This window comes from Calliopsis andreniformis, chromosome 1 (assembly GCF_051401765.1).
Source record: "Calliopsis andreniformis isolate RMS-2024a chromosome 1, iyCalAndr_principal, whole genome shotgun sequence".
Classification (NCBI taxonomy): Eukaryota; Metazoa; Arthropoda; class Insecta; order Hymenoptera; family Andrenidae; genus Calliopsis; species Calliopsis andreniformis.
The window spans coordinates 10600739-10621994 of NC_135062.1; the positions used below are offsets into that span (position 1 = coordinate 10600739).

General features: G+C 36.5%; 5 protein-coding genes across 5 annotated transcripts; 3 read left to right on the forward strand and 2 right to left on the reverse strand.

Annotated features, from left to right (window-relative positions):
* Window positions 1-2533: 2533 nt before the first annotated feature.
* LOC143189047 (S1 RNA-binding domain-containing protein 1) lies at window positions 2534-5979 on the reverse strand. Its single transcript, XM_076393675.1, has 2 exons — window positions 3991-5979; window positions 2534-3915 (listed from the first exon to the last, which is right to left on the reverse strand). Exons 1-2 carry the CDS (start codon window positions 5857-5859, stop codon window positions 3139-3141), a joined length of 2646 nt encoding a protein of 881 aa, XP_076249790.1. The 5' UTR covers window positions 5860-5979; the 3' UTR covers window positions 2534-3138.
* Window positions 5980-6182: 203 nt separating this feature from the next.
* LOC143187490 (uncharacterized) lies at window positions 6183-7721 on the forward strand. The gene is made up of 2 exons (XM_076391725.1): window positions 6183-6572; window positions 6646-7721. The coding sequence occupies exons 1-2, from the start codon at window positions 6405-6407 to the stop codon at window positions 7465-7467; spliced, it is 990 nt and encodes a 329-aa protein (XP_076247840.1). The 5' UTR covers window positions 6183-6404; the 3' UTR covers window positions 7468-7721.
* Window positions 7722-7956: 235 nt separating this feature from the next.
* On the reverse strand, window positions 7957-9237 carry Sgt1 (suppressor of G2 allele of skp1). The gene is made up of 5 exons (XM_076391803.1): window positions 8979-9237; window positions 8795-8905; window positions 8471-8672; window positions 8180-8379; window positions 7957-8096 (listed from the first exon to the last, which is right to left on the reverse strand). The coding sequence occupies exons 1-5, from the start codon at window positions 9018-9020 to the stop codon at window positions 7989-7991; spliced, it is 663 nt and encodes a 220-aa protein (XP_076247918.1). The 5' UTR covers window positions 9021-9237; the 3' UTR covers window positions 7957-7988.
* A 532-nt stretch (window positions 9238-9769) lies between these two features.
* Window positions 9770-11687, forward strand: LOC143187418 (DNA-directed RNA polymerase I subunit RPA49). The gene is made up of 5 exons (XM_076391664.1): window positions 9770-9935; window positions 10190-10591; window positions 10681-10885; window positions 10977-11192; window positions 11262-11687. Exons 1-5 carry the CDS (start codon window positions 9866-9868, stop codon window positions 11509-11511), a joined length of 1143 nt encoding a protein of 380 aa, XP_076247779.1. The 5' UTR covers window positions 9770-9865; the 3' UTR covers window positions 11512-11687.
* A 1483-nt stretch (window positions 11688-13170) lies between these two features.
* On the forward strand, window positions 13171-21195 carry LOC143187360 (uncharacterized). Its single transcript, XM_076391563.1, has 2 exons — window positions 13171-13295; window positions 16642-21195. The coding sequence occupies exon 2, from the start codon at window positions 16644-16646 to the stop codon at window positions 20481-20483; it is 3840 nt and encodes a 1279-aa protein (XP_076247678.1). The 5' UTR covers window positions 13171-13295; window positions 16642-16643; the 3' UTR covers window positions 20484-21195.
* Window positions 21196-21256: the final 61 nt, after the last annotated feature.

The following is a 21256-nucleotide window of genomic DNA, read 5'->3' on the forward strand; positions in this document are numbered from 1 at the left end:
TATAGTTGTTTTGTTTGAGAGCCTGTAGCGCTACCCGAGGGAGTAGTTCTAAGGAAGTTTCGTTTATTTTAAGTTACTTTGATTATAGGAAGACTAAGTTGTTAAACACGTGGAACTCAGTCACTAATTCTAACAAAAAAGGACTGTCAGAAGCTCAGAAGTCGTCAATGGGACTGACTGGTTCCGCGGAAAAAGATAAAGATGGCATACACACATTTTTCTTAATGGAGGAATTAGTAATAGACATTAAACTCTATTAGAAGCACAGACTTCTATGTAATACACTGGATTGCTAAGTTAATATAGTATTTGAAGTAGTTTACACTATTAAATTTCCTTCACTTATAATGTAATTTAACTAAATTCCTATTATTCTAATAAAACAAAGAGAAAGTAATAAGATCCTATAAGAAACTTAATTTTGAAAAAAATGGACTCGTGTTAGTCTAGCTCTGAGGTGCAGATTTTATGCTCCTATTTGACTCTCCTACCACCTCTCAAAATATCGAAGACTATTTATTACAGGCGTTACAACATCTCTGAGCACGTATAGAAGTGTCATTAGAAGCCGCTCATACAGGTTGTCGGCTTCTTTTGTTCCGAGTAAAATGGTAAAGCAGCAACGATTCGTCAACGTTATCCAATGGATCATCTCTGACTCACCATATCGGGATCTGATGACCGCGTTACTTTCACCGCTATCAGTGGCTCGACGTCCACAGGATGCAGGTGAGTCCAGAATATTGCAGTCGATGCTGCGGGCGAGCCATTGTCTGACGAGAGGAGCGTCTGACGGGAGATCCCAGACAGGGAGAAAGAAAAAGTAGCGGGAGAAACTATGCAGACTCGTCGCCTGTGAAAAGACCGAGGGGTTAGTCTCAATCCTTGGTTAATGCATCCTGTGGCAAGGAATATTGTAAATAATACTCTCTACTCTGTATTAATGATGAGTTGTAGTAATGGTCCACTACTCATTGTAAAAATTCTACTAAGTAGGCTTCGAGATTGTAGAGTTTATTCCAAAAATTCTTCAAATACAAATTAGAAATTATTTAAATACGTTGTTCAAAAAAATTATAGCAGAAACAAATTTTGGGCAAAAATTGGCAAATTTTTCAGAATTATTCAAGCAAAAAATAGTTGCGAAACAGCTACAAAATCAACACTTTAAACATCCATTCAGTTTGTAAGAATAAATAATATACTTTTTCTTTACCTATATATAACCTTCATTCCCAATGCCATCTTCAATGACATGTCCTTGAGTTTATTCGAAAACTGCTCTTATATACGCCAAAAACATACGAAATTCTTTTCAAAAGAATTTAGAGTCACTTTAAGCTCTTGCTACCTGCAGGTACGAGAACAAACAAAATCATATTTGAAAATGTATCTTTGAAACAGTTTAGAAATACATAAAAATGTTTTGTAACTACAGTATTTTATATATCTAGTAAATGTATTCAACCATTATTCTTACGACTAGTAAGGAAAGAAAAAATTCGATGTACTAAACATTATGCAAAAGCATAATGGCGGACATACACATCTGGTAAAAAAGAATTCTAGAATTCTGAATGATCAGATATATATGTTAAGCAATTTAGATATCATATTGTAAGTATTCATAAATCCCAACGCAATAAAAAGCTAAAGCAAAAGTTTGAATTTCTTAACTGATACTAAAGCAGTAATTTAAAAGAAATCGATGATTATTTTTCGTTGCAGCATTCAATGCGGAGCAACATTTGACCCTCGAATATAGCCTCGACTTCCTACCTCGCAAACAAACACTGCGAGACGTGATCAGAATTCATCTATAGAAGTTTCCAGCTTACCGAACAAATTCTGCACCTTCTGGAACTGTTGTCCCATTTATTACGATGTAGCTGCATTCAAAATTTCCACGATTTTAACAAATATTTTCACAAGCAATATTCACTGAACCATCAATCTCAAAACGTAATTTCGAACTGCAACGATTCTCGAATCAATATGATTCTCGTTTGGAAACATCGATAGTATCGATGCGACTCGATAAGGTTAGCTTTAAATAAAATCACTATTCTAAGCATCTACTGCATTTTTCAATTATAACACATTAAATTTATAAAAGAAGATATTTCAAAATGTTTGAAATGAATATTACATATGTTGTCGAGCAAAATTTAACGTCAAATTAACTTAACACGTCGATAACGTTTCGTAACGAGTAAAATCGATATTCCACATTCCGAAATCAATGAAATCGATTCCGTTCCGTTCCATTCCCTCGTTCACTGAATGAAATCACCGCGGTAAATTTGAAATAGTTTTCAAATATTGGTAACTTACTAAGTTAATCACTGATGTCACGCAGTCACAACACTTCCGTTTGCACCTACGCCGCTCAGTGAACTGTTACTAAATGACGCGTTCCCACTTCGCAGCTCCAATATATAAACGGGAGTATTAAAAAAAATTAAGGCTTGGAAGGTCAGGAAGGTAAGAAATAAGTAAACAATAGACGAGTGACAGGTAGTTTACTGTGGCTTATTAGGTAGCGAAATAAACAAAAGAGAAAAGAAATTGAAAAGGAAGGCACTGTTACCAAACAAAATTATTTTTGAAAAATGTTCCTGTTTTAATGTTAATTTTTTTCTTGTCGACATGAATCTGTGAAGGAATTCCTCCCAAGCGCACTCTTGTTTATTATCGCATACAAAGAAAGACTTTTCAGGTAGTCGAAATCAACAAACACGTGTACAGATCCCAGTACATTATTCGTAGAAATAATTAATTCCAGGTCGATACATGTCAATGAAGAAGGATAATTTATTGTTAATCGTTATCTCACGCCTTGTGGTGTGTGAAATATGCAAATACTAGAGTTCGACGTATAATGTGCCCTGCACATTATATTTATTCATGGGATTCAAAGAGGATCCTTAATCTACTCTGCGAAAACATTAAACTATGCATTATATAACTTCATATGAGAAATGTATCAAATCGTACAGAAAAGTCATAAATAATATATCTTCGTGTTTCAATATTTAGCTAGTCTCGTATACAAAAATATATAATTTATTTTCCAGTTGTTTAGAGTAAAACTAAATATGCCCTTATACACCGTGTAAAGACACGCATAGAAGTACATTAGAAAACATTAATTAATTCTAAACTAATCCTATTCCGATTGACTTCCACCGTAAGTACTTTCACTTCTACGCGCTGACCTATCGAAACTGTTAAATTTTTCATCCATTTGGTTGCTATGAGACCATCTCTGCCCACTCCTACGTCCACAAATACTCCGAAATGAGTAATGTTCCGTACTGCGCCAGTTAATATCGTCCCAACATTGATGTCTTTAATACTAAGCATAGTGTTACGAAATAGAGGCTGCTTTGCCTCCTTCAACCTTATATCCTCGTCTTTTTTCATTGACAAGCCTTTGACTATTACTTCCATCGTCGTCTCGTCTGTATTGAATTTCTTGGCTAAAGTATCACATCCTTCGTTTGCAAATGAGTTTATTCTCTCGATAAATGCTGTTGTTCCAAGATTTTCTAAGTTACAATTACAATGTTCTAAAAATCTTTGAGCTATCTTGTACGACTCAGGATGGATCCACGTTTGATCCAATAAACTGGGAGCTTGCTTAGAATTTTTAGCGCTGCTCTTTTTTTCTGAGTTATCAACCATCGAGGTCTCTGGCAGTATTCTAATAAACCCAGCACACTGTTCAAACGTTTTGTTTCCAATTCCCCTTACACTTAGGAGCTGTTGTCTGTTTTTGAATGCACCATGTTCAGTTCGCCATTCTATAATATTGTTTGCTCTGGTCGCGTTTAAACCAGCAACTCTCCTTAAAAGGCACTGAGATGCAGTGTTTACATCGACTCCCACGAAGCTTACAGCTTCAGAAACAACCTGAAATCAGTTTTATTATCAACTAAGTCGATTAATTATTTTATTAAGCTTACGCTTACAAAATTTGAAGTTTACCTCATTCAATGCTTCTAGTAATTGTTTTTCTGGTACATCGTGCTGATACATTCCAACACCTAAATGCTTCGGTTCTACTTTAACCAGTTCTGCAAGTGGGTCTTGCAGTCGCCTTGCTATAGAAATAGCGGAAATTACATTTGTATCAAGGTCGGGAAATTCAGATTTTGCTTCTGGGCTGCAACTATAAATCGATGCCCCTGATTCGTCGACTATTGTGTATACGACATCTATAGAGCCAAATGCTTTAGATTTAATCAATTGATTTATGAATACTTCAGTCTCCCTACACGCTGTAGCATTTCCCAATGCTAAGATTGTAGACTTGTGCTTCTTGACTAGACTTACCAAAACATTAGCAGACTCTTTATAAGAATTTTCTGCTTTCTTATGAGGATATATTACACTTGTTTCAAGTACATTTCCATGTTCAGATATCACTGCAAGCTTACAGCCATGAAAAAAACCTGGGTCAATGCCAAGTATGATTTTTCCACGCACAGGAGGAGTAAGAAGCAATTGCTTAACATTTCTTACAAAAACTTCTATGGATGCTGTCTCTGCTTTTTGTTTCATTTCATTTCGAACACGACGTACTATGAATGGCTTAGTAAATTTCGAATAAGCATAGTCAATACTATCATTCAAAAGTACAGCATGAAATTTAGATGCTAATATAGATTTATTATATTGTGAGGTACAGTGTGCTTTAAACTGTCTTAAGAGAAAATCAGGCAAAATAATCTTCACATTAAGAACCTTTTGTGCCTCTCCTCTATTAATAGCTAATATTTGGTGAGGCCTAATAGTCCTAGTAGTTGCATTAAAATTGTAATACATTTCATATTTCCTGTCAACATCTTTCTCTTTAGTTTTCTCAGTTTTATTAGTTTTACATTCTGTAGTCTCTATTTTAATAATAGATTCATTTTGAAGCTCTCTAACTCTTTCAAATACTGATTTATCTTTATTTATTGTGTCTGCTATTATATGTATAATACCATCTTTGATTTGTTGTTCAGTTTTTAAACCTTCCTTTTCAGGATTAACAAGAGATTTTAAGTGAGGTAATGATTGACCTTGTAATACAGCATTACTTATAGGTTCTAAACCTAATTCCTTTGCCTTTTCTGCCAAGTTCCGCTTAGATGGTATCTTAAAGATAGAATATATATGTTCTAAATCATCCATAGACTTAGCAGATACAATAGCAGCATGTATATTAGGGGACCATTTTCCTAATTTATCAATAGCTTTTATTATAGTATTAGCTTTTTGTTTGATCAAATTGGCACGGTCAAAACTTTCTTTCAATGCTCGTAACTTATCTGGTTCCATACCACCAGTCATATTCTTCCTGTATCTTGCAATAAATGGAATTGTATTGTCTTCTTTGAAGAGCTTAATAACATTCTTAGTTATATGTTTTTCAACATTATTGACCTCGCTTACATAGTCTACTTCAGTCCAGTCTTTACATTCTATGGAAGTAAGGTCTAATTGACGCCCATCTTTTAGAATATATTTTGCATTTTCTTTGCCTACATCTTCTTTTTCACTTTTCTTATCTATTTCCCCTTCCTGAGAGACTATTAATTCCTTAATATCTGTATTAATAATTCCTATTTTACTATTTGTACTTTTAAGCTCTGTTACCTTTTGCCTATTTCTTTTAGGTAATGAAAGGGTATTAGCTTTTTTCTTACTAATTTTAGTACTCCCCTCATCCTTTACTGTTTGTGCCTTTTTTCGTGTCTGACTTACTTTGACAATCTTTTCAGGAATATAATCATCATCACTATTGGATTCATCCTCAGCCTCATTGTACTGAATTGTCGTTTGACACGCTCTACGTAACGTTCTTTTCATTATGTATACTTCTTAGAAACGTAACATGAAAGTAATACACAAATTACTAATATTCAGATTAATGAATCAAGCACATTACACAAAATAATTCATTAATAACATCATCAGCTCTTACAGACGAATGACAAGAACCCGCCAACTGGAACACCTAACCAAACCTTACTATATTTTATAATCATGGAAACGTGTCTTTAATCGTAGAATCTTTGGACACTAACTACGTAAAAAGTTCAATTATGTTATTGTAAAACGATTGAAAAAAAGATTATTGTAATTATCTCGATAAAGTATTCTTGAGAAGTAAATGTAAAATTTATTGAACATTCTATTTCGTATAGAATTGGTGAAGTAAAGTTCCTTGTATTTACAAATCGCCCTGTCTATCATGAGTTATTTTCATACATATATCACTTTAATCGGTAATATCTCTTGAAAGATGTTTACAGATCGTGATATAGAATAAATATATAATTAATTAGTATGATAAGATAGAATAGTTTTCGAATCTTTCACTTGCATGTAATTCCAATTCTTGCCTGCTTACAATGGCAGAAAAAATTCGGTCTTTGATGAAAATTGTAGCCAGTGAAATAAATAAACACCGGTTATTTAATAATGCATCACTAACAATCAGTAATGCAACTGGAAAAGCTCAAGAAAAATTGAATAATATGCAAAATGCAGTTGCATCTAAATATGATATTATTGCAAAGGTGATTTAATTATATTCTGCAAATATAAACAAACTAATATAATTTTAATTTTAATTTATTTTATTTATTGCAGCAAATCAGTAATAATACAACATTAATTCAAAATTTAAATGCAACACAGTTGCAACCTAGTCCATTGCCAAATAAAGTTGTAAAGTGGTGGCAATGGTATCAACAAATAACAGGCTTAGATACAGTTGAGTTAGCCAAGCATCAAGTGATTTCTGCACAAGACAAATTATTCAAGTGTCAAGATGAAAGGAGGCATCTTAATCGCCAAGCAGCAATAGTAACTGATAAACTGAAGGAAGTATATTCAGAACTCATAAATACTAAGCGGGATGATCCAAAATATGTTCAATTGACAATGATAGAAAACAAAAATTTGCAAGATCAAGCCAAGATTGTATCACAACTTAATTTGTTAGAGAAAGAAGAAAAGGAACACTTTACCCTGTTAGCAACTGCTATTAAAGAATATCATGATAGTCAAACAATGAATGCACAGAAGTACAAGTATTTGTCCATTCTTGCATCTGCTGTATTAGCAATTGTATCTCTAACTGGATCAATGATATATAACAATAAGAGAATAACGGATGTCCGAAATGTGATAGCAGAAGCTCAACAAAAAAATGAAAGTGTATTTCAAAATAAATTAATCGCTACAGAGAATAACATAGAGACAAACTTTAAAGTACTTTTGGAAAAATTAGAATATAACATAAACACAAAATATACAGCACTTGTTGAAACATTGGAAAATAACAGCAAGCAAGATGCAACTTTGTATCATTACACAAAAGAAGTAGAAACAGATAAATTCAGAAAAGTCTGTATTGTATTAGGTATATGTACTGTTGGTATATACATGTTTAGAGCATTAGTGGGTTGAGAAAGAGGTAATAATAGTCACTGGTATATAATAGATGCTCAATGGAATAACATCTAGTAATTTATATTATTTAAACTGCTTTTTTCACAAAAGCATTTATTATACAAAAAATTAAATTGTATTAAATGTATATAAAAAAAGATTATAGTCTGTCAAAAAAATATTCATATATATTTAATAAACTGGACAAATACAACATAAAAGTCTTGTAATAAACTTGTAACTGTGTGATATACAGAACAGATTATTCATATAATAATATGAATTACATTTTAGTATTTTAAATATTTGTGAAATAATTTTTTTGCAAATCAAATGAAAATATGTTGTTATAATAGATTTAAATATCACTTACATTCATTATTATATGTAACCGTGATATACACAACAGATTATTCTTAGTGTAACATTATGAATTACATTTTAATATTTTAAATATTTATGAAATAATTTTATTGCAAATAAAATGAAATTATATTGTTAAATACTAGTCGATTTAAATATCAGTTATATTAATTAATTTACGAATTCCAAGGTTTCCATTCCAAGCCATCTGGTGATTTCATTTCAACTTTTCCTTTACCTACTTCTGACCAATTGGTACTTAGGACTGTACCACCAGACTCTTGCTATATTGTAAAATAATACAATATTCCCATTTTATATTTAAATCTGATTTCCATCAAATCTGCTTGAAAAAAGAAATACTTACAAATGATTTATTCATTGCACGCCTAACTTCATCAGATCCGGTACCATAAATATGTTGGAACAAAGCATTCAATGCAGCTTCCCCTTCAGGCTGTTCTTCTGCTTCTTGCTTTTCGATCTCTTTCCTTACCTTATCCCAATCTCGTGATTTCTTAGAAGAACTAGGATATTTTGGTGGTCGATTTTCAGCTTGCAGAATTTCTAAACGAATTCCAAGCCTTTTTATAATTTATATGAAGTACTAGAAGAATGTAATTTTTAATACCATTTTGTAATTTGTAATTCAAAATACCTTGGGGTATAGGTTGTGCTGTGTTTTGTGCAACAGGGTTTCCTTCTAAAACATTCCATCTGATTCCCTCTTGCTTTTTTAATTTAATTTCTACTTTAGATGGAAATACTTTGTGCGAGCATTGATCTGGCACTACAGGATGAGCCAGATCTAACTCCAAGCTGTAATCACTTCCTGATGGTAACAAAGCTGACACACTTAACTACAAGCAAAGAAAGGATCATTAAACTTCTTACATTTTAATAATCAATAAAAACTTAGAATAGACTTGTTGATAGCACAATTGTCCAATGTTATCAAACATGAAACAATGAATATTCTTACCGTGGTTTTGTCATACACAATTTTAACGTTTTCCACATTTTTTGCAAGAATTGTGATTGTAACATGAGTCTCTGTCTGATACCAATCGTGCCTTATTTTTGGAATTGGCATCTGTAAAAATACGATATTTTTATTTGACGTTAGAACACCACTAATATTTCTTGTCTTAAATAATAATTTTTACTTCATTATTATCCACAGCTGTCGGAGTTTCTTCGCTAGCCATTGTGTTGTTTATTTAAAAATTATCACTTAAATCAATGACAAATTTGATAGCAAATTCGCGTGCATATACTACATTTCTCGAAAGTTCATATCAGTTCGTACAGAATGTCAGGAGCGTAACAAGTGATGCTAACATGTTGATACAATAACAAGCTACAAATTCTCTTTAATCTCTATAAAGATGATAATTCTCAACATATTTTGAAAACCCTCGGGCAAGATTGCTTATCAAAGTTGTTTATTTGTTCATCTGCATGATAGTATTTTTAAAAAAAGTTGCTCAATTTTAGGAGAGCAGAGACACTAGTCATCTGTAGCCATCTAACGGGAAAATAATGAATACCTTATTTGAAATTGATCATTCTCTATTTGGATTTTTATGTTGATTCAGATTTTTATAAACGGAAACTAAGCACGAATTTCTTGAACATGTACTTTACTTAACTTATTTTATAAATTTGCATATTACTATCGACGAACTAATAGGGATAAATCTATAATGATAAACGATAGACCATGGATAGATCTTGGATCTGTCATCTAATATATTTTTGTATCACACCACCGACGAAGTGTAGCAGTTAGATTATATAGAGTACATTTTATGGAATTTGATGGGATTCAAAAATATCAATGATTTCTCACGAAGTCGGTATTTCAGAGCATGATATAAAATCCTATAAAATGATAGGCCTGTCCTATACCTCATCAATGGTATAGTATACACATAAGCCGAATCAACTTCCGGAGGCGCTTCATTGTTTTCCAAGAGCATTTCAAATTTCGGAAAGGCTAACTTAAATGTGGTGAAACAAACAAATTTAGCAACAATTGATCCCATAAACGATGAAACGACCGATTGAAGCAGTCATTGAAGAAGTGATCACAGAACCATCGAAAGTCCAACCTATCATTGGTACTGAACGCATACATCCATTTGAAAATTATTATTTTCTTTAATTCCTTTCGATTTAAAATAGAAAAAGGTTTTAATATTTCAAGATAGTGCCTTTTTCGAACGATTTTTCTGAGTTTTTTTATCGCGGTTGTCAGCTGTTTCTACGAATTTATTTCTAAAGTGGAAAAACAACTTCGTAAATTGTCTACGCCGTCATGTCACGTGCGATTCGCATTCTTTTTTGAGAATATTTATGAATGTTTATATTACAGTTAATTTTCAAAATGGCGAGCTTAAGGATGAGGAAGCCAAAAGGATGTCTTGTGGTTTGTTTTACGATGGGAAGAAACGGAAGACGTTATTGGCTTTGTCAAACGGGCAGATTGTTTACAGAGGTTATAAGCCTGACACGAGCCAAGACTTGATGTCTACTATGCTTGTGCTTCATAACAAAAGGACAGGCAAAGTAAGATTGGTCCAAGCGGAACGTTGGCAAGTGACTCCAGTTTTGGATAAGCCAGGAATAGATAATAATAAAAGCAACGATGATGACAAGATTGCTATGTTGAATAAGCAGTTCGGTTCAAAGAAGGTGAAGCGTAGAACAGAACAGCATGAGAAGTTAAAAGTAAATGTAGAGTCTGTTAAAGAGCAATTGGAAGAGACTGTATCAAGTAAGAGTTTGTTATTTTTTGGGGGGGAAAGTTGGATGAATAATTATGATTCAGTATCCTTTTATGGATTAATTATTGTGTTATTGCAGATGTTGAAATTGATAGAATGGATTTGTCTATACAGTTACCAGAAAATGAATATATTACAAATACTGCTTTACCAGAATGTAATAGGGATGCTACTAATGTGAATGATGTATATAATATATATGACATTATACCTGAAAATAAATTACAAGCTCTGTACGACACGGCTACAGAAATTTTGAGTGAAGAGAATGATAGTACAGAGGGGTATGTTTGTTTTCAAAGATTAATGTTTCTATTTGAAAATTGCTACTAGTTATAACTTTATAAATTAATTTCTTTTTTATTTTTTGTTAAGGAAAACGAAATTCTTTAATAGAACATTGAAGTATTTAAAATCTGATCCAGACAATGTTAAAAAGACTGCATTATTACTTTACATAGAAGGGGTTGTAACATGGTTAAATATGCCAATGAAAGATGCTAAGAAACGTGGGATTGAAGTTTGTTCAATATCTCAAGAGGTGAATTCACATATAATAAACACGTACAGTGTTCAAAGCACCCATGGAAGGTATGTACAAATAAACGTAATTAATATCTTATAAACTGTCTTCTATAACTAATCTTAATTAATTTCCAGGTTGAGACCAAACAGTACAAAAGATAAAGGAGTTATACATTGCATGATTCTGGCTTTAATCATTTGTAACTTTACATTAGACCTGGAATTATTCGCAACAATATTCAATCATCGTATGAGTTTGAAAAAGTTAACAAATCTTGCTAGGATTATAGGTGCTTTACCCAACAAAGAAGACAAGAAGGTTATCACTTTGAAAGTTCCATTGCCAGCACCACTGTCTGTTATAAAAAAGGGAAAAAAGAAATAGTTATAAGAGCAGAATTTTTAATAGTATATTGTTATATAAATAAATTGTATATTTAAATGACTTATTACCTTTTAACGTCGTAAGGATTTATATAATGAACAACGTATTTTTAAGCAAATGAATGTTATTCTTATAACTGCCATTCATTGCACTTACTGAAGTAAGAATTAATGGTAATGCTTCCAATATATTTCTACATACATGTACATAATCTACACATTTGTATTGTCTCATAAATTTGTATTTTCCTTCGTAGCGACGTGGCAGAACAATAAGATATTAAGAAGTACTTTTTCATACATAAGTAATCGAAGTTTAGTTTCTTTCTAACTACAGTGAGGATACAGAAAATAAGAAGAAAAAACAACATTCGCGGAACTTAAAAGGACAGTATTGTTTCAAAAACTTTCTATCTCATTGTAGTAACTTATACTTCTGTAAAGCATTCAAAGAAGAACAAAATTCATGGTTACATATGCTGATATGAATCTTCTGTTTAAGTTAAATAAGCAAGTAACGATTGCATAAAAGCGAAGAGAAAAGCAATAATAGGTGTAAGTCGAGGAAGAGGCAAAAGAAAGGCGATAGTTGTATCTATGTGATGATCTAGGCGCCTCGGAAAACGAAAAGGTAAAAGAGGGGATTCGAATCGGCGATTAAGCAATTTTTATTTGATCCTAGAGCGTCTATTCAGTTTAACGGAGGGTAAGGTCGAAGAAACTGGCACGTTGGCCGGCCCTGTGCGACTCCCTGGCAATGTGGGTCGTCGTCTAACTGTTCCGCGTACCGTTCCGCCGACTCTGCGCTGTCCATTAGTCAGATCCAACTCCTCTCTTTCTCTCTTTCACCTCCACCACTGTGGCGGTCGAGAAACGGTGGAGTGTCTTGCCTCTCTTCATTCTTCCTCATTCTATCGACAGCTACGATGTCCTGAGGAATCTTTTCTAATCGATACGTGCTGAGAAAACCTTAGAAAGTTTGTCCCTGTTCCTTTGACGTGTACACATTTGAGGAAAAGAAATGATCGTGTCCGCAAATAATGTTGACATTGAAGGACATGCAGGACTGGAGAGATGTCATTAAGAGAATCTATTGAAATAAATAACAGTTCTGTCTCGATAGAAAAACATAGGCATTTGAAAAGTCTTTCCTAGAAAGAATAACAAGGAGGACGCAACTCTATAAATTAAAATTTCTTCAATATTCAATTCATTTACCATTACACTATCTTTAGTTGCTAATTGAAGAAATTTTTAGTTTCTTGCTATTTTCTTTCAAAATTGAATATCTTACAAATTTGCATTCTGATAACACTGATCAGTAGAATGATGCACGTTACACGTTGGAATCTTTTCGTTATGAATTAAAATTGTCGCTATCAAATTCCTTCATTCCGAGTAAAGTGACGTAGCGTAGACGTAAGAGAATCTGTGAGCAATCTTTTTCTTTCTTCAGACTTTCCTCTTGCTGTTGTACCATTTCGCTTGGAGGTCCTCCCGCTTTCCACCTCTTCATATGTTCTTACCACTACCTCATCGTCTTCCTTCTACCACCTGATCGTCGGGGCACCTCAGTCGACGTGTGACCTTCTGCCAGAGCTACCGCGAACACGTCGTACGTTCAATTGCCTTCGTCGTGGTCACGGTTCTTCCTCGTGGAAAACAAAACCGAGAGTGACGAGGGTTCACCTACATGGAGCTGTGAGTGATCAGGGAAGTCTGGAGATCAGCTCGCGTTTTGGGGCAACTGGAGAACATTCAAGTTGGTCTAGCCCTTCAGTTACGGTAATTTATTATTACACTAAAACCTCTTTCACCCTTAAACTCTTATTTTCTTCACTATGTTTAATATTCTTTGCTTTCTTTATAATCCTTAACTTTTCATTTTCTGCTCTAATCCAGTTTCTTCAGTAATGAATCGTTTTGGAGTAGGAAAACGAGTACACTTATCTTTTAGGGATGTCGAAATGGTTTGTGAAAGGCTTTAGAAAGTCGAGCTTTTATAAATAACATAAAGTGATGTAATATATGATCCATTTTCATAAAACAGCAACTGATAAACTAAAACTGCTTACCTTCACAATTAATGTGTTGACAGGATATTGAAATGGAGCACCAGTTCTCAGGCTATGCTTTTAATTGAAGAAGAAATTATTCTTAGAAAGGGAAATTGAGCTCATTTATTCTTAACGAAGGTAGAGGTTTAGCTTATTATTGATACACTAATGCAAAAGTGAGAAATCGCTACTTGCTGTACAGTGCTATAATAGTTATACTTCTTTTTAAAGATTGTCCTTTATCACAGAGAAATAATTTCCAGGTGTAGAAATTAAAGAGAGTGGTGTAACAAGTTCTCAAAATTGGTCACATAAATTTCATAACAAAATGGGAAATAACAGTAACACTTCTCCATGGATTTCGTGCGGGTATCTTATAATTAGAATATTCTGCAATCATGGTACCGTTATAATTAGGCCGAGTTTACGCGGCATTAAAAGTCTCGGACCGTTCTGACGGGGAAGCGTAAAAACACGTGCGATAAGTACCGTGTTCCAATGCGTTAAAAATTGAATCTCAGAACCGGTTGCTTGCTCTAATTTGCATCGACGATCCCCATAGAATCGATCAATGGAAAAACTCAGAGAGAAATGAAAAGCAACGAGGAATAAACTCTGAGTTCCTATTCAGTAAGCTGATATCTTCTTTTGCCAACCTTCTCTCAGGAATAATTTCAACCTTTCGTCCTAATATGCAAAACGAGGTCGTCAAAGAATCCTCACGCGGTCGAAGGTCCTCCATTATCATTACGGTCCACTTCCGTGGTATTGGTCGCAGAACAGCAGATGATTCACGAGCTAACTCTGCCTCCCGAGGACGAAGCCCCGAAACCTGCTGTCGAAGTAGGTCATCCTGATCAACAGTTCGGTTTCGTGTACCCAGTCACCGAGTTAGGAAATGCCGAGAGCCTGTCACGGTCACGAACACACGAGCCAACCATCGGAATATCATGGTCACGGACCGCGGAAGACCTTGGACTCCAAAGGCCTCCAGCCTCTGAAGAGGGTCGTTGATTCGATTCCCTTTTCTTCGTCATTCACCTGAACACCGGTTCATTTGCCTCTGTGACACTTTTGACCACCTCAACGCTCTCGTATGAGGGTCAACATTCTTCCATAACGAGTCAGCTTTCTTTGCGCAAAAACTACGTTGTTAATACGAAAGTATGATTGTCTCGTCAACGACAGCAAACTTATTAAATGTTAACTAGATCATTAGACAGTGTTTTCGTTACTGTAAGAATGATCGAAGCACATGGATCCTAGAAATGTCTTCGTAGAACCGTTTCCCAGTGACGAGGCGGAATTTCCTCCAGGACATCTGTCTCGTTTAATGTGACAACGAAAGCTCGCTCGAAAGTGCGAGTAACGAAATGCTAATGCCAAATACAGCGATCGGGATCGTGGCTCGACAAAAGCTAATACGGAATGCTGTTGAGCGCGGGGACGGGCTGAGAAGAGAACGTGAGGAAGAGAGAAAGAGGAACGGGAAACCCGTTACGCATTGGAACGCGATTCCGCTGGACGAAAGATGTAGCAGCTTGTTCTTGTTTATCATTCCATTGTGGGGATGACTCTCCTTGCTCAGATTACCCGTTAATTGATGGTCAACCAAAAGATAGATGTACCTTGGGAACAGAGAAAGGGAAGGAAGTTATGGTTCTTCTGCTCTAATCCTATTAGTCGTCTTTATATTGAGAACTTCTTACTCCAGTTTAACACTCGCAGGGCCATCAGTAATATACTTACATATAATTAACTGAGATATACATTTTAATATTCTGAAACGCCATTTTGTTTAATTTTTGCATTACAAATATCTATTAAGAAAGAATTAGGTGACATAATTATAATACCTGGGTCCAAAGAGACCCACCAATGGCTCTGTGAGTGATAACATTACTTTATTAAAGTAAAAATAGGGTTGAACACTTCATAACTAGATTCACTTAATGACTTTTTGTCTATTCTATTATCTAGAGCAGCAATATACTCCTGTTTCTTCTGATTCTTCACTGCTATTAAATTGGTCTTTCGTTCAGGTACATCTGGGATTGATTTTACATGGTGGATCTAAATCATGTTAAGAGAGTCATGTAAAAATTGATTTAAAAATTACAACTTGTCACTTTACTACTTGTAAATCAAATTTTACACCTTTTATATCCACCGTGTAAAATGAGTCCCAGGTGTACTCAGTTCTACAACCATTTAATCACATGTAACAAGTTCACAGTAACAGGAAAGATTACTTTTATTTTGACGAGGCGTGTAAAATACGATATTATCTCCGTTCACATTAGTTTGAGATAGTTTCATTCAGCACAGATTACATTCCAGACGCGCGCTGACGCGTTTACAGTAACTCAGCCAACGTTACAATGCGACAAACGGTGGGCGTACCATGAATCGCGCACGTATCCCGCATGCACGTTCGTGACTATGTCTAGATATATTAAATGTGGGACACAAGGGACGGAACTCCTTTCCGGCCTCGTTTGCTTGTCCATATGACAAGCTTGTAGCCCAGAAAGAGACACGTCTCGTGGCGATATGCATCAGTGCATCTGGAGTGATTGCATTGAACACATTATACCGTCTTTACTTCTGATATTTGATTTATGTTCTTAAATTGCTAGGAAAAGAAGAATGAAATTATTAGAAATAAATAGAGAAATAATTTTATCAATATATAATATATTGCTCTCAAAGTGTATTTGAATATCTTCTTTTCTTCTGTGCATGTTAAACGTATGCTTTTTGTAGCATCAAGTTTTGACAATAGAACAGCTAAATAGGGAAACACAGATTTACTAGTTAAAAGTATTCTATTTTATAATATAAACAATATATTTACCATATGTAACTAATATTTCGTTGGACCACCTTTCTTTTTTATTATTTTCCCTATTTAGCTACTCGCCAAGAATGATATCACCTACACAATTGAAGCTCTATATCGAGTTATACATTGACAAAAGTCTTTCCCTATTTATATGCTTGACACTGTTGTACTTCATTCTTATGTTCTTGAAATCGACAAAGAGTTTGCTATCAGTACCAAATGTTTTCAGACATGGCGAGAACAGTACATCTTGGCCCATGGATGGTCGCCCTGTTCTGCGTAGCAGGTGCATCCTCGGAGTACCTAATGGGCGGCCACATAGATAACAATTCGCCAAAGTCCCTATTGGAGGAAATGGAATCCTCTCCAACTTTGGCAAGGACGGCGCAACTGGATGACCTTGACCTAGATCTCGACGCAGAAGAGAGCACCATCGCCCCTTCAGCGTCGAACGACGAGGAAGCGTTGCGTTATCACCTTCCGTATCCTTTCGCCTTCAACGGCGGTAGACCATTCTCCTTGGAGAAAGATCCCATTACTGGGAAGATCGACTTCGAGAAAGCTCCGCCTGTAAAAGCTCTGAACTACACCAGTCGCTATCAAGAGCACGAGAACGACGACGAGGTCGCCCACAACATCGAATTGCCCAAAGAGAATACTTCTCACTTGACGAAGAAAAAACTGGCGAGCAAGGAGGTTGACGTTAGTCCTAACGAGATCAATCCCTATTCGCCTAATTTCCACGATTTTCTCAATCTTCCAGTTCATTATTCCTCTGACAAGTATGGCAAAGACAAGTATCCTCTAATATCTAGTTCTTACGCAAACACGAAGGTGCAGAGTGGCTCGAACAGCTATAGCACGTACAATCACAAGCCTTATCATGGTGAAGCTGTTCTCTATTATCCTACGAGAAAGCCGTATGTACCTAAAATAACTACCACTACAGCAACTCCTATTATAACGACACCAAGTACTACAACTACTACCACCACTACGACGACGCCTAGACCTACCACTGTGACTACAACCACGACCACGACTACGACCACCACGACTCCTTCGACGACTACTACTAGCACGTCTACAAAGGCTCCTATTATAACTACTTGGAAACCTCCGACGACCACCTCCAAACGGTTCATCGATTATTTAGATGAATACGAGGATATTCTTCCAATCGAGAAGCTCCAAGCTTCTATGTTCAACAATAATCATCAAGAGCCGAACCATGTGGTTCAGCCTCAGCAGCCTCCTGTAAGCCACAACGAGTACATGGATGGTTACGAAGAGTACGATATGAACGAGGGAGAAGACATGAAAGATTCTGTTCCAGTAAAAGAGTCAACCAATGAGATTGTTAAAACCAGCACACTGCCTACCACAACATCAAGTGTTCCTAATATAACAACGACAGTTGGGAAACAGGACACTACCACAACCACTACCATGACGACTTCAACTGTTCCACCGTCATCGATGACTCCTCTCTCGTCAACTCCTCAGGAAAACGTTTACCAAACTAATGTGTTACCATATCGAGGACAACCTCAGCATCCAGTAACTTCCATGCCTCTGGATACCAATCCTAGGCTACCATCGGGTTTCGAGATCGATAATAGAAGACACGGTGTGGCAGATAATGTTATCATTAATCAGGGCTATCGTCCAAACCCAATCATCAATCAGAGGCCAAGTGGAATGGGTGGAGGAATTTTAGTGGAGAGTACCAGTAACATTGTAATTCCACCTGATCAGGACACAGTGTCCTTCGTTCTTGGCAATAGACAGAATGTCGAAGGCGGCTATTATTCATTAGGGACAGCTATTGGGGAAAACCCTTATGGCTCGACTGGAATTGACGCATCCTTTAGACCCCTGTACGGTGTAGCATCCGATAAAGGTAGCTACGAACCTCAGACTGATAATCGAGGAACTGTTAGCTTACCTTCGGTAACCGTTTTGGATAATAATCCCAGTTACGCTGCTCAGACATGGCGACAGCCTAATCCTTCTGCAACCCAGAAGCTGGCCAACGAGATAGACCCATCCAGGACTCAAAACACTTTCGTGAAAGGCACTGTGCTCCTGGATCAAACGGACGATAAGAAAGACGAAAAGGACGTGAACTATGTAGTATTTCCTAAAGATGAACCCAAGCAACCTGTTGAAGAGCACATTGTCGTTGTGAACGAAGCTGATGGCACTGTACACGAGATTACCCCTTCTCCCACAACGACGAAGCCAGTGAGGGTAGATCCTCTTGTCTCGAATGAAGAACACTTTCCACAGCTCTCGGAAAATTTAACTCCACCTGCTGAACGACCTCGACCACCTCCACAATTTTATTATCATTATCATCACGGTGGAACAGTGAGACCTGACCACCCTAGGCCACAGAGATTACCTTTACCACCTCGTGGAAAGCAGCCTATGCCTCCTCTGCCTCCCTCAGAGGTTGGGATAAGAAGACGTCCTTATCCTCCTGATTCTAATCTGCCGAATATTCTGCCACAGTTTCGACCAAATGCTAAGACTTCTCACGGGCACCGTGGTCCAGAGAGTATAGGCACGATTCCAGCTCCTCAAGCTTATCCCACGAGAGTCAGACAACCAGTGCAGTCTCACCCTCCCACGAGAAGACCCATGCCTCCGCCTCCTCCATCGTATCTGCAGAGACTGAACCCTCCTCCGCCACCAATCCACGCGCTGAGGGTAGCGGGAGCAGCTTCAACGAAGACTGAGAACGTGGTGCCACCCAGAGAGGCGGAAGTCAAAAGGTTTCGTGTCTCACCAGCTGCCTCTAGGGTCGAGGAGGATATCAAATCGTCGCTCAGGCTATCCAATCAGAAACTGCGGCTGGATGAGGAAGAGAGGGTGGATCGCTACTCGGAGGAACCACCTCAGGTGCCACCGAGGCCTCCCATTTTTCCTAAACGAAGAACCGCCGATTCCCCTCATGTAGCGACTCTTCAGATGATCCAGCAACGCGGGGAATTCGAGGAGGACAACACAGAATCGAATCCATCTTCCACTGGTGCTAACGAAGAATCAGAGAGGATTGTCACTGAACAAGATGCAGACAGGAGGAAGTTCGACAACCGAGAATCGATGGCTGAGTCGCCTGTTTATGTTGTTTATCCTGTAAACACAGCGGTCAATATACACCCTGATGACTCTAGAGAGAAAGACGAGAGCGTGGTAGTAGGAACGCGAGGTCCTCATCGACCTCTGCCGCCAGAGGTTCTGCAGGACAATGAGGACGAAGACATGGGTGACGAGCATATTCCTCCTGTCCATAACATATTCAGTGGACGACCAGTTGCCTCTGACTTTCCTTATCCTCTAGAACGTCCTGATCCTTCTATCCTCACCACAGAAGTAAAGGAAACTCCTTTGTTGGTGCCTAGTGATCAGCGAGAGGAGGAGGAGGCTGTGAGAGAAAACGATGAAGAAAAGGATGAGAAAGATTCCAGTGTGAATGTTATACCTTACCTGCAAGACTTCGTGCCGTTCCCTGCAAGGAAGAACGAGCCCATCTCGGCGACTCTTCATCGGCTACCATCTCTGCCATCTTCCACGCCGATTGCTTATGTTTACACTCCAACCGCGCAGGCGTCTCATCGTGTCGATGTTGATGTAAGGGACGAGGAAAATTCTAAGATTGACAACAGTGGCGACCAAAAGCCTGTTTTATTACCCTCGCAACAACCTTCGAGTTCTTCGAGCTCTGCACCCTCTCCACAAAACTTCATGGCACCTTTTGTTGCCAGTGTGAGCGCAGAAGCTCCCTCCAAGAACGGCTGGAGCGTTGTTGTTGTAGAGCCCACTATTAATAGGAAATCAGATGACGATCGTGATTCATCCGAGGATAACTCGAATGTTGAAGAGACTCAGACAGAGAAGAACGAATTTGATCCTGAAAACTTTAAGCCGCAGTTGTTTGGAGGGTTCAAGCCAATCTATGAATTTCCTACGCAGGATGTTGATAGGGCAGAACGAAGGGAGTCTACTAATGTAAATTCAGAGGCGGCTACGCATTCTCAGGAGTCGCCTGAACCGACTGTTTGATGAAGGAATATATTTATTGTATAGAAAATATGGTATTTAAATGAGAATAGTTTTGGTTTCGAATATTTTGTTGATGATTGTTATATTTCTTTTAGCATTACTTACTTGATTTCTACGAATTATGAAATATGATACTTAGAGAGTAATGCTGATTGAAATGTTCTTGTAAAAGAAAAACTAAATATCTTGAAACGTGTGCATTGGTGATTGGGACGATTTGTCTTCGTAGAAAGATCGAAGTTATGTATAAGTCTGAATATTCAAGCAATTTTCGTTATACATCAAATTCATTGAAGCAAAGGGTTTAATGCAACGAGGTGCAAGTGATATATTTATAATTAAATGGTTCTGGAAGCACTCTCGCAAAATTGTACAAAAGATACTTGCACTACTTTGCATTTAATCCTCTTAGATACATTTGGAAAGGCTGCGAATGCTTGAAACATTTTTTATATTAAAATATCTATATTAATTTATATTAGTTTATCTATTTTTATTGATAGGGTAATTTATAAAATCTCATTCATAGAATACACATTATCCTACTTTGTACATGTGAATCCATATTTAAATATTATGCATTTTTATGCACGAGTCAACGCGAATAATGTATACTACGTTATTAATTGTATCCTAGAACAGTTAACAAACTTAAGAGTATCGCTATCATTAATAACTTCACTTATATAATTTATGCAATAAATCATTCTTAAATTATTTATTATATGCTCGTTTTATTCATATTAATGCCCTTTGAATTGCTCCATATTTTT